The sequence below is a fragment of the Narcine bancroftii genome, chromosome 1, assembly GCF_036971445.1.
Source record: "Narcine bancroftii isolate sNarBan1 chromosome 1, sNarBan1.hap1, whole genome shotgun sequence".
Classification (NCBI taxonomy): domain Eukaryota; kingdom Metazoa; phylum Chordata; class Chondrichthyes; order Torpediniformes; family Narcinidae; genus Narcine; species Narcine bancroftii.
This window is the reverse complement of record NC_091469.1, coordinates 66,817,282-66,831,393: the sequence shown is the minus strand read 5'-3', so window position 1 is coordinate 66,831,393 and position 14,112 is coordinate 66,817,282. Positions and strand designations below refer to the sequence as shown.

The 14,112-nt window shown below is 42.4% G+C and overlaps 1 protein-coding gene across 1 annotated transcript in view; it reads left to right on the top strand.

Annotated features, from left to right (window-relative positions):
* lrrc2 (leucine rich repeat containing 2) overlaps positions 1-14,112 on the top strand; it is an 89,756-nt gene that overhangs the window by 29,312 nt on the left and 46,332 nt on the right. The window contains exon 4 of the mRNA XM_069929114.1: positions 423-579. Coding sequence (XP_069785215.1) covers positions 423-579 — 157 coding nt within the window. The remainder of the gene's footprint in view (positions 1-422; positions 580-14,112) is intronic.

Sequence of the window (14,112 nt, the reverse complement as noted above, 5' to 3'; positions counted from 1 at the left end):
TATTCCTTGCATATATTGACCCAGGGATAGAGAAGATAGTGAATGGTGGAGACTGTTGAAACTTCAGGCATTATACATCCAGGGAGACTGTTGTGAAAATGTAAATGAATGTGACCATTCAACATAAAGTTGGGAGAAATTTCCACATTCACAGAGATGAAACTCAATCATCACCTTGGGTACCCCAATCATATTTCCAACAATCCATTTCACAAATGCAACCAAAACACAACCTTTAAAAATGCAATTATTTTAGTGCAGAATTTATGTGTAGAATTAGTTATTTGTTATCCATGGATTGTTTGACCATACAGATACCATATGAAACTGCTTCTAAGAGATGAACTGATTGTTCAGAATGGTTTGAATCCAAATCATGGCTGGACAGGTTATGATGATATTTTATCTTATTTTTACGGCAGGAACTTCCTGATTCATTAAGAGAGAAGATTTATTTCAAAGAGTGGCATATTAAGAAAACAAGCATAGAAATCATTCCATCCTTCATTGTCATGTTCCAGGATTTGATTGTGATGGATTTATCCAGGAATTGCATCAAGGAACTTCCAATTGAGATAGGTACAAACCATTCATATTTTGCTGGGTTTGAATTTGTTCTTAGATCATATTCATCTGTAAATGCATATTTTGGGTGACTGCCACTTTAAAATATGCCCAATTGCCAAGTGAATACTGAAGTCAGCCCTTTTATTTATGAATTACTCAAATGTAATTCACGCAAGTCATTCATCTGGGATTTTCTCATTTACAGAGTGAAATTCATATCCAATTGTTTTAGTCTGTTAATTCTTCATAGCTCCAAGGAAGGAGTACAAAGGAGACTGCAAAATGGCACCCCTTGCTTCTTCAGTGGAGACCTATCGATAATTGTACATTTCCACTAATCATTGAAGAACAAAAGTTCATCATTTTTTTCAAGGGCTTTGAAGTTTGTTCTCTGCTCCTCTGGGGTAAGCAGATTTGTGTCTGGTTTAAAGCAATGAAAGGTTGTGGAGAACATAAACAAGTAGGAACACATCAATTTTCCTGATTTATTTTTGCAATAATTTGGCCTGTCAGATCTCCAGTAATTGGTTGCAGAAACAAAAGTATAAAGTCCTGGAAGTATTCAGCAGGTTAGATAACTCTGTGCAAAGAGAAATATAATTAAAGATATAGGTCAAAGATAATTTGATTATGACATCTGATTTCCAAGTAGCGTTCGACAATACTTGAATATATCCTGGTTGTGTTTGAATTGGACATGTAGGATGAGCTCTTTACAGGGTTCCTAGTGCCTAAAGATGGAAGCTGTGAAACAATTCTATTGGACAACAGACTGATTGGACAAAGATGATTGATGGTGAAAACTGGAGAGGAGAGTTGGAATGAGGACCATGGGGATGCCAGATTGGAGGGGCAACACTTGAGTTTGTGGAATGGAAACAGGGAAATGACAGGTAGAAATTCAATGACAATAAAGTGTTCTTTTGGATCTTAATGATGGACTGAGAACAGACTGCGAGTGAGAGATGGAGCGAGCATGTTCCAAGCAGTTAAATAGGTAGCAGGATTGGTAAGTATTCTTTTGGATCTCTCCTTTGGCCAATTAACTCCAGTCAACAAAAAGAGGGGAAACACAAGCAGAGCAGCTAGTGAGGAGTAGCTAGTGTGTGAGTGCCTCAGGGAAGGAGTGGCACTTTGAGGCTTTGGCTTGAGGCTCACAGTAAGCGTGGCACTTTGAGGCTTCGGCGTGCAGAGACTGAGGTGATGGTGCAGAAGTTGAAGTAAGTAAAGGCCACCCAATTCGAGGAACAAAAAGAATTTTGCTGACAGACACAGGTAACGCCAGGTTTTATTTATCATATATTTTTTCCTTTAGTCATAGACAGTGGGAATGGAAGCCAGGGCAGGAGAATGCTCCTCGTGCAGAATGTGGGTTGTCAGGTAAGCCAACAGTATCCCTGATGACTTCATTTGCGAGAAGTGCATCCAGCTGCAGGTCCTGACAATTCCTGAGTTAAGGAATTGGAGCTTGAGTTGGATGAACTTGGGATCATTCCAGAGGAAGAGGGGGTGATAGAAAGGAGTTACAGGGATGCTATCACACTGAGAAGGCAGGAGGAGGGTAGCTGTCACCCAGGTAGATGGGAGAGGGAAAAGGAACAGGCAGGGCACCTTTCTCCTCAATAACAAGTACACCATTTTTGTAACTGTTGGGGGGATGGCCTACCAGGGATAAGCCATGATGATTAGGTCTCTGGCATAGTCTGGACGTAGCAAAGAAGGGAAGAGGCAAGCTGTAGTGATAGGGGATAAGGGAGTCGTAGTTATGGCGACAGATAAGAAGTTCTGTGGAAAGTATTGAGATTCCAAGAAGGTATGTTGCCTCCCTGGTGTTAGGATCAAGTTCTCAGCATTGTCAAGATGGAGGGTAATCAGCCAGCTGTCATAGTCCATGTAGGGGCCAATGATGTAGGAAGGAAAGGTGTTGAAGGCCTGCAAAGAGAGTTCAGGGAGTTAGGCACTAGGTTGAAGGACGGGATCTACAGGGTTGTGATCTCAGCATTGCTACCTGTGCCATGTGCTATTGATGTTAGAAATAGGAGGATAATGCAGCTTACACATGGGCTCAGGTTTCTGCATCATTGGGCTCTCTTCTAGGGAAGGTGAGACCTGTTCCAACAGAATGGTTTGCATCTGAACTGGAGGAGGACTAATATTCTTGTGGAAGGTTTGCTTGTGCTGCTCCAGCTTAAACTAGATTTTCAGGGGAATGGGAACCAGAGTGTCAAAGCAGAGAGGCAAGTGGAAGAGGAAAAAGATGAAGTGAAGATTGCATGTGACAAAAGGTTGTATGTGGTGGAAATTTCTCAGGTGTATCTGTTTCAATGCAAGGAGTAGTGTAGGTAACAGAGACCAACTTAGAGCGTGGATTGGCATGTGGAATTATGACATTGTGGCCATTGCAAGAGGGGCAGGACTGGCAGCTCAAAGTTCTGGGCTTCTGTTGCTTCAGATGCGATAGAACAGGGTGGATGAAAGGGGAGGAGTGGCATTGCTCGTCTAGGAAAATATCACTGCTGTGCTCAGGCAGGACAGGCCAGAGGGATTGTCTACTGAGACTATATGGGTGGAGTTGAGGAATGATAAAGACATGACCACACTCATGGAGTTGTATTATATATTGTCCAATAATCAGCCAGAATTGGAGGAGCAAATCTGTAGAGATAGCAGACAGCTGCAGGAAACATAAAGTTGTGATAGTAGGAGATTTTAACTTTCCACATATTAACTGTGACTCCCATACTTTGGCTTGGAATTTGTCAAATATGTTCAGAAAAGTTATTGAGGTACCAACTAGAGAAAGTACAATATTGGATCTCTTCTTAGGGAATGAGACAGGACAGGTGACAAAAGTATATGCAGGAGAAGATTTTGTGTCTGATGATCATAATGATGTTAATTTGAAGATAATTGTGGAGAAGGATAGGTCTGGGCCTTGGGTTGAGATTCTAAATTGGAGAAAGACTAATTATGGAGAAGGATAATTGTGGAGAAGGATAGGTCTGGGCTTTGGGTTGAGATTCTAAATTGGAGAAAGACTAATTTTGACCACAAGTGAAAGGATCTCGAAAGTTGTTTTCTGGCAAGGATGTGCCAGGTAAGTGGTTGATTTTCAAAGATGAAATTTTGAGAGTACAGAATTTGTATGTTCCTGTCACGATTAAAGGCAAAGTTAATAGGCATAAGGATCTTTGGTTTTCAATGGATATTGGGGATCTGGTTTGGAAGAAGAAAGAAGTGTATAGCACGGAGCAAATGAAGCACTTGTGGAGTATAAAAATGCAAAAATAAAAAACTCAAGGAAGAAATCAGAAAGGTTAAAGAAGACATGAGGTTGCTTTGATAAACAATGTCAAAGGAAATGCTATGGGTTTTTACAGGTATATTAAGAGCAAAAGTATAGTAAGGGACATAATTGTACCCTTGAAGATCAGAGTGGTCACTATGTATGGAGCCAGAAGAGATGAGGGAGATCTTAAAAAGTTTTTTTGCACCAGTATTACTCAGGAAACAGGCACAGAGTTGTGGGAAGTAAGGAAAACAACAAGTCTGGTCATGGACCAAAAGGAGATTAAAGAAGAAGGGGTACTTGCTGTCTTAAAGCAAATAATGGTGGATAAATCCCCAGGGGCTGACAAGATATTCCCTCAGATATTCAGGGAGGCTAGTGTAGAAATTCCAGGGGCTCTGACAGAAATATTTAAAATGTCTTTGGCCAAGGGTGTGGTGCCGGATGATTGGAGGGTTGCTCATATTTTTCCATTGTTTAAAAAAGGCTCCAAATGTAACCCAGGAAATTATAGGCTGGTGAGTCTGACATCAGTGGTAGGTAAATTATTGAAAGGTGCTCTAAGAGATCAGAGATACAAGTATTTGGCTAGCCATTGACTGATTAGGGATAGTCAACATGGCTTTATGCTTGATAGGTCATGTTTAACCAATCTGATAGAGTTTATCAAGGAGATTCCCAGAAAAATTGATGAAGGAAAGATGATGGATGTTGTCTACATGGACTTTAATAAGGCCTTTGACAAGGTCCCACATGGGAGATGAGTCAGGAAGGTGAGATACTAAACTGGATTTGACATTGGCTATATAGGAGAAGCCAATGAGAAGCAGGAGAATGGTGGTGGATGATTGCTTCTCAGACTGGAGGCCCGTGACTAGTGGTGTGCCTCAGGGATTGTTTGTTATTTGTCATCTATATCAATGATCTGGATGATAACGTGGTGAATTGAGTCAGCAGATTTGCAGGTGACACAAAAATTGGAAATGTTGTTTACTGTAAGAAAGGCTTTCAATGCTTGCAGAGGGATCTGGACTAACTAGAAAAATTGGATAAAAAATGGCAGATGGAATTTAATGCAGACAAGTGTGAGATGTTGTATTTTGGAAGGACAAACCAAGAAAGGACATATACAGTAAATGGCATGGTACTGAAGAGTGCAGTAGAACAGAGGGATCTGGGAAAGAGATACATAATTCCCTGAAAGTGGCATCAGAGATGAATAGGGTTGAAAAGATAGCTTTTGGCATATTGCCCTTCATAAATCAAAGTATCGAGTACAGACATTGGGATGTTATGGTAAAGTTGTAGAGGCCAAATTTGGAGCATTGTGCATAGTTTTGGTCACTAACTACAGAAAGTATATCAATAAGATATAAAGAGTGAAGAGAAGATTTACTAGGATATTGCTTGGTCTTCAAGAACTGAATTACATGAAAGGTTAAACTTTGTCCCCAGAGCATAGAACAGCTGCCTTGAAGCTAACAAAAGAAAATGGCTTCTTGAGGCCTGACGTCAGCAGTGCAGTCATCAGGCCTCAAGATGCTATTTTCAACCAATGAGACTTGGACTTTTCGGTGCGAGGCTGGCCACATTTTAAAATTTAAACTGAAAGATATTCCACGTGTACAGTACTGTATTAAGAACCATGAATCGTTGGCTTAAAAAAGAACATAGGAGACAGGATAATTCATCTGAAGCAAGTACTGAGGTGCCACTGTTTTTTCATGAAGATTATTACATGATACCTTTATCTGAAAAATCAAGTGTAAAGAAACAGATGCATTAGGTCTTCCAGGGCTGCTAGTCTTCATTAAGTATGTGCATGAGAAGGATATTGAGGAAAATGTGCTTCTTTGTGAAACTTTGCAAGGGCACCCGACTGGGGAAACTTTTAACTGCCTCAATAAGTACATGATGAATAATGCCATTCTGTGGAAAAAGTGTTCACACATGTGCACAAATGGACCCTGAGTGAAGAATATCTGTCCTTGGCTTAATCTGCTGTACATGGCCTATTACCATTTTACATGGCTTACATGTGTGAGGCTGGATTTTCGTATTATGCAGCAACAAAAAGAAAATGCAGAAACTGACTTGATGTCACTCCTGACATAAGGAAACAACTCTCTAATATTGTGCCCAACATTAAGAGAATCAGTGAAGACAAGAAACAATTCCATTCATCCCATTAAAGGTAAATTAGAGGCAACAAATGATTCCAACGTGGAGAATGGTGAGTTTATTTATTTTCTTATTATGTTTGTATATATACAGGTGTACCAGATCTTTTAAACTGTAATTGATGATTGGGGTTCCGCGATTTCCAAGTGCTTCCCAAAAGGGTTCCGTGAGTTAAAAAAGTTTGGGAAGCACTGTTCTACGGTTCTAATGGAATGGTTCATGATTGCTGGGAATATGATGGGGCACCCAAAGTGATGATTGAGAGGGTAATCATTGGGTGAGTAGAGAATCCCGAAGAAGTGTTGAGGTGCAATTGGGAAGTGGTGGAGATGCTTCTGTGGAAATGATCGGTCAGAGTGTGGTGAACAGATGATAGGGGATTACTGAAGTAAAGGCCTGAGAATGTGATTGTCAAGGACCAGGAAGTTAGGATAGAAGGGTCAAGATAAAGCTTATGGTGAAATTCAAGGGGGCATGGGTATTGTTAGGTCTGCTTTGTTCATGAATGAGTGAGACAAACACCAGACTGAGTCGAAATCAGGGTTCTTTGTTCTTTATTACCGGATTGTAACACTTGCAACTAACCATGTTAGTCGGAGAATGCATTCTGCCGTTATCAGCAAAATGGTGATTTTTTATACCCTTGGATATGTGCTTAGAACATCATCATATCATTACTTGTCCAATGACTAAAACTGTTGCTATCCTTTCCCTGCTAGCTTCCTGCCTCTCAATCCATCAATGTCTCTCTTATCTTGTAAGTACAAGGATGCATTCACATCTTGTTACAGCCCTGTACATTCCCATCTCATGATGTTTTACCTAACAGGAGTACAAGGACACCTCCCCTTCTTGTTACAGCCCTGTACAGGGTAACTCCCTACACATTCCCATCTCATGATGTTTTACCTTACAATCCCTCCTTTGTCCTCTTTAGAGGACAATCTCGCCCTGACTATGCTACCACCGCGTTACATTAGTTTGCCTATTATTGCCAAGCTCTATACGGGTTCTGTTCACAGGGCAGTTCGGCTGGTGGGCGAGGGCTCCCCCAACCCTCCTTTGCGTACACCCCCCATCCGTCACCCCGATCCCATTGCCCGTTTACAAGTTTCATCCCATTTTCCCCCAAGCAAAAAACTAGCTAACCCCCCGTACATTAGTAAATTCCCAAGTTAACATATGGTCTACAATCTAATTCATAATACTTGTTCTACAATCTGATTAATAATGTTTGTGTTACAATCAATGTTATAATATTTGGGTTACAAGCAAGGTTAAAATTATATGTGTAACAATCTAATTCACAATCCCTCCTTCCCATCACATTCCCCTTCAGACTCCAGATCGATCTCAGCAACTTTCTCCGCCTCCTGTAATGTGAGATAGTCTTGCTCCACAGCCTGCACAGCTTGATATTTCGGAGGCAGTTCATCACGGTCAGCAAAGGCTCTCTCTATGGTCCTCGTGACCAGCGTTCGAATGCATGGAATACAACAACAGCCACAAGTGATAAAAATTGATACAGAAATGAACAAACCCAGCAAAAGTTGTCCTAACAATGTGCTCCATCTCCCAAACACTCCCTGTAACCAGGATAAAACAGGATTGGAGACTCCAGACTGGGCTTTTAATTCTTTCGCCAATGCCCTAAGTTTCGTTAACCCCTTAGTGAGTGATCCATCTGGCCCTGTGTTATTAGAGATAGAAGTGCAGCATAGATCTCCAAACATAGCACACACTCCACCTTTCTCTGCCAGGACCATATCAATCGCTATCCTATTCTGAAGTGTCATAAGGGAAGTTTCTGACAGTTGTTGATGTATTGCCTCAACAACGTCCCTGATCAAATTTGCAAGGCGCTGGACATTATAGTGAATAAGGTTGATCCTATTAACATTCTTATTTACAGTGATGGGAAAAATTGCACTAAAAACAGGAAAGCTTTCAAACCCAGCTGCAATCTCATCGGCTAATTTAAATTCGTCCGGAATATTCCGGGCTTGGCCAATGGCATCAATCCATACCCCATCAGGGTTCCTTCCTCCCGGCCCCAAGAGTCCAACACTCCTCCTTTTTCTCCACAGCCAACTCTCTGTGTGGCGCAATTCTAGGGAATCCTCGTCTCCCTCCTGCCTTTTGACAATCAGCACTGGCGCATTAAGGGTTACTAGAGCACACCGACCATCCCAGTTAGCGGGGAGCCAGTTGTACAGCACTCTTCCTCCACAAAACTCATCTGTGTAGTCATTCAATCTGCTACAAGTCTCCTTAGTTTCAGATTCATTTTTTTTGTTATGGGACCTCAAAATCATCCCCTGTATATGTTCATGATAACCAGTAACCTGTTTGGCTGCCCTGTCAGGCACCCTTGTGGCGTTTTCCTTGCTAATAGTAGGTCGTCTACATACTGAATCAGTGTAACATCTTCCGGGAGCTTTAATTTCATTAGGATTTCGCTAAGGGCCTGATTGAACAGTCCTGGACTGTCCTTATAACCCTGAGGTAATCTAGTGTATGTGTACCGATGTGCTTGGTAAGTGAAAGTGAACCAGTCTTGGCATTCCTCAGCTAATTTCAAGCAGAAGAATGCGTTTGCCAGATCAATGACAGTATAGTATTCGTGCTCCGGACTCAGAGCCCTAAGTGCTACATATGGGTCTGGGACTGGTCTCCCGATGGTCTTGGTAGCCAAGTTAATCTCCCGGAGGTCGTGTACCATCCTCCAGTCTTTTCTACTCTGTTTGGGAACAGGCATGATGGGCGTGTTCCACATACTGTCAGGTGCCGCCCTTAAAACCCCTGACTCCATTAACCCTTCTATCGTTCCTTTAATACCCTCCTCCTGACTGGGCGACAAGCGGTATTGTTTTCTCCATATTGGTTTCTGCCCGGGGTTGGCCAATTCTAGAAATACCTCTCCTTTTATTACTCCCACATCATAGGGCCCCGTTGTCCATATATGTGGACTCAGATTAGAAAGATATTTGTCTGAGTCTCTGTGATCAATATTTTCTCCTTCTATGGCTCGGTCTCTTTCTACTTTCTCATTCACTACCTGGTCCCATGCTTCAATATTCAGTCTGACAAATTTTCCTCCCTCCGAGGTGGAATATCCCTGGATTTCTGTCTGCCTGTATTCACACCCTATCGCTTCCTTTACCATCGGACCCAGCTGTCGAGCGTGATGATCTTTGGCAATACCCAAGGTCACATGAGGCACACTTTCTACTCCTAAGCAGAACCACTCCATTTGTTCTTCTGTCATGACAACCATAGCAGCTATTCCCTCCTTACCTACAAAGATAAATGGACAATGTATCGTTTCTGTCTTCCCTTCTTTTAGAGAGTCCCACCTCTCCTCATATTCCTGGTCCGGGTGGATGGTGTAGTTTAATGTAACATGCATAGGATCTAGTGGATAATGGTAATCCCCATACCGAGGAATACTGGCCCTCCACTCAAAAAACTGTTTAATCAGCCCTGGGCCTGGTTCATCATACAGTAGCCGACTCCAGAAAATACTAACCTCCACAGAGTCTTCTGAAGCGTTAGATGGGGTCATTACTATAAACTGTCCTCCCCTTCTTATTGTATCCCCTGGGTATGTTAACCAAAGGCCCTTCTCAGAACATTGTATGGTTATTCCTAGTTTGGTAAGAATGTCCCTTGCTAATAAATTAATGGGGCAACTTGGCACAACCAGGACAGGCGTTTTAACCCTTTGTCGTCCAAATGTCATGTCGATGTTATCTGTATAGGGCTGTGTTTCCCTTATCCCGGAGAATCCTATTGTAGATAATGTTTTGCCCGAAAATGTGCTCCCTGGGGGTTTTTTAATCACTGTCGTAACTGCTGCCCCTGTGTCAACCATAAATTCAATTTTTTCTCCATTTACCGTCCCCCAAATTTTTGGTGGCTCCCAGGGAGGCGTGATTTTTGATTCTCCTGGGCACCTTCAATAATCAAATTCAGCACCTTCCTCAATATAGTCATTACACTGAGGTGCCTGGACTTGTTGATCACTCTGCCACCCCCCGATTCTCTGGGGCCCATCAATGTGTCCACCCCTACCCCTTGCTTGTCCTCTTAAGTTTCCTCCTCTTCCCCGATAGCCTCTCATAGAGGGTAATCTTTTTCCCCTTGCTCTCCCAGCCTCCGGACAGTTCCGCTGGTAGTGTCCAGGATTTTGGCAGTACCAGCATACTGCATGTTCCCCTCTATACATTGTACCTAGCTGTCTTTCCCAACCATTTCTTACTTGGGGTCCCGGATTTATCACTGGCCCCATGACCTGTGGGACTATCTGTTGGGCCGCTAATTTAACCCCTATATGTTCTATGGCTCTCACCAATTTATCGGTTGTTTTGTCCACCTCCTTCTGGGACGCACTTTCTGACTTAGCATGCTCTGATTGACGATGTCGTTTGATTGCATGTGTCAGGTGTCTTTTCCACAAATCCTCTGACATTGTCTCTAATCCCACAATGTCCCTTAATTTTGCTTGAACCGTAGCAGGTAGTCCGTTTATTATCCCATTACGAAAGTGAGCCCTTCCTAAGGGGCTGTGGTCGGGTCTTTCTCCAGTCCCTGTTTCCCATAAGTCCCATGCTCGAGTGAAATACTCGTGTGCAGTCTCTCCTTCCTTTAGTTGAAGGGTTACCAAGGCATCCAAACTATAGGGTGTAGGAAATGTTTCTCTAAGTGCTTCCCAAAATTTATTCCGAAGTGGGTTAAATTCTATTTCATCCCCCAATTTACTACTTCTTACAATTCTCTCTATTTGCTTCAGGGCCCCTTCTGCCTTTAATCTTATCATGATAGTTCTGACATCTGCGAGTGCTAATTGTTCTTGGCAGGTTTCTTGCTCAAAACAAGAAATCCATGGACTAGCCCCATTACTCAACGGAGGTAGTTTTTTCATTAAACTCTCTAAGTCCATTCGTGACCAGGGTACATATTTTTGAGTTCCCCGTCCCGTGATCAGTAATGGGCATTGATATCTCAATTTTGGGGATTTCTGCTCCTTCTTTACTCTTGGCATGCATTTATTTATCCCACCTTGTTCTGACTCTTCTTCGTCACTGTCACTGTCCCTATCAGCTTCCAATGTCTCAGGGTCAAAGGTATATTGGTCACGTTCATCTCTAAGATAATCTTTTCGGCCATAGTTTAGTTGTTTCACATCTTTCTCTTTTGTCCTAACTATGTCCAGGTAGGCATGTCTATTTTTCTCCCTCCCGAGTCTTTTCCTTTTACTTTCCTCCCATGGTGGATCGTATCTCGTTTCCTCATCTGTACTACACTTTTCGTCCTTTACTCCTATTACCATTCCTTCAGCTTTAATTTCTCCTGACAGTGTTGTAGTTATCTTTTCCACTTCCTTCAATACACCTACCATTAATTCTTTTTGATCCTCACTGATCTGCCCCAGCACATTAATATCTCTGGTTAAGTTTTTAATGTTAACCTGAACCTTTTTCATGTTCCATTTCTGTATCTCTAACTCCTTTTCTATTTTCTTGGACTCCAGAGGGGTCTCCACATCTATTACTCCCCCTTCTATTTTTATTAAAGGGGCCTGTACCTCGTCTGATGTGTCCCTATTCCCGAGGTTCTTGTCACACCCCAGTGTCTCAATATCTGGATATAAGGGACGTGACTCCAGTATCCCATCTGGGGTGCCAGGGGCACCTTGTGACTCCACATATGCATAGGGCGGGGGTCTACAAGCTATTTCTACAGGGGCCATAATAGGTGGGATACCAGGGAGACCAAATTCTTCAAATAGAGCTAGGACATCGCGGTACTGAATCTCCTTGTCTCTCACCCTCTTTTTTGCTGACTCGCGATTAAAGATTTTGTTTTCTGTGTCCCGTTTGTATAATTGTATAAGACTCACTTATAAATGATTTATTGTCAGAGTACATACATGACATCACATACATCCAGAGACTATGAGAGAGAGAGAGAGAGAGAGAGAGAGAGAGCATAGCGAGAGAAAGAGATAGAGAGGCAGATACACAGAGCACAAGAGATAGAGAGAGAAAATGCCTTGCACTGGCCCCACTGGGAGAAAAGTCTTCAGATTAACACTTTCGTTTCAAAGGTTTTAAAAGGTTCTCATCCTGTGATCACTGGTCTGGATCAGATTGGGTCTCCCACCACTGGGAACTATCACTCCTTCCTTCCCTCCCACCTCGAGTGAGCTACACGTCAGCCCACAATGTCTGCCCTGATCCCGCAATGGTGGGGGTGCGGGAAAGAGGGAGGGAGAGAGGATAAAACAGGATCCCATTTGATGCGGAGCTGGAATTGTGGGCACAAAATTAAAACCAAATTGTATTTCTCTGCCCTGCCCAACCTGGGGATTTCAGGGCAGCACCGCCACAGATTGGGATTGGGAGGGGGAGTGGGTGAGAGAGGAGGGGGGGGAGAAGAGAGAGAGGGGGAGAGAAGAGAGAGAGAGGAGGGTGAAAGGAGGGAGGGAGAGAGCAAACCCGGACACTTCGTGGCTGGAAACTGGAAACAGGCACTTTTCCTTTCCCTTCTGTGTTTTGTTTCTTCCAGCTTATCTAAGCCTCTACGTTTTAAAATTTTTTTTTTCCTCACCTGTCAGGAACATCTCAGTGCCCCCGGGTAACCAACCCCTCTTCCTCCAGCGGTCTACACATTTTCGGAGCATTTTTTGTTTTTCCAATGCCGCATTACTGGTATTTCGCTCCTCTAATTCCTGATTAATTTCCTTAATAACTTGGTTAAAAGTCTTAGCAGGCAACTGTACAGCCATAGCTGCGGGACCGCTTTCTAATGCCTGTTTTAATTTAGGTTTTTGTCCGTTTAGGGGATCTATGTCAACGAAAATTGCTTTTAAAAATGTCTCCTTGCAAGCTGGATGACTAATATCTTTTAAAGGAACAGTCTCTAAGTCTTGTCCTCCAATTGACTTCAGACTGTCCTGTATACTCTGATTGCTCGTTTTCCACTCTCTGTTTTCCCAAAGGGGTCTGAAAGTTAAATTACAACTAGAAAACCAAATATTTGGGCTATACTTTTGTCCTGTTTCCCTGTACCAATCTATGAATTTACGTAACTTTATCTCCTTGGTGATGTTGGGAATACCCTCATTTAACTTATCAAAAGTATTTCGAATAAACTGGGTGTCTCTTAGGAGTTTGTCAACTTTTTCATTAATATATCCTACCTGATCCGGACACAGCTGTCGCAGCCTTCTGTCGTCGTTCTTGTTCACCAGGCAGGCGTCCCTGAGAACTTTTTTTGTTGTCTCAAGGTCTCTAGTGTCTGCTGTGGTATTCCACCACGGCGAATTGGGGAAATAAATTCTTAACTTCTCAAGTGTACAGACATTATCATACCTACCGGACATTTATAAGTCAGTCTCTCAGATACAATTGAGGCCAATAAGCCTGAACCTTTGTTTTCTTTCAAAGCCCAACCTTCACGTGGGAGATTTCTCCTCTTAATAACCAGTTTAGGGCAGAAAACTCAGGTCCTCAATTGTTTATAGACCACCTTCTCACTCTATTGGACTTTGCAACGACACAATAAAGACTTTTAAACTCTAGTAGTTTCTTGCGAAGCACTTAATAAATGTCATTCAAACACCTTAAGGACTTTTATCTTGTCTGTAATCACTTACGTGTTACAATCCTGGCATGCGACCTTCAATTGTGGTCGTCTAATTTGTCCGATCTCCAGTTCTTACTGACAATCATAAAGATTTTAAAAAAAAAAGAGAATTTTGTTAAAACAGGCTTCTCTGGACCTTTTTATCAGCCGGCTGAGATGATTGTCAGAAAAAACAGAAACCGTCGTCCAGTGTTCACTCACCCATCACGTCGGGGTCACCAAATTGTTAGGTCTGCTTTGTTCATGAATGAGTGAGACAAACACCAGACTGAGTCGAAATCAGGGTTCTTTGTTCTTTATTACCGGATTGTAACACTTGCAACTAACCATGTTAGTCGGAGAATGCATTCTGCCGATATCAGCAAAATGGTGATTTTTTATACCCTTGGATATGTGCTTAGAACATCATCATATCATTACTTGTC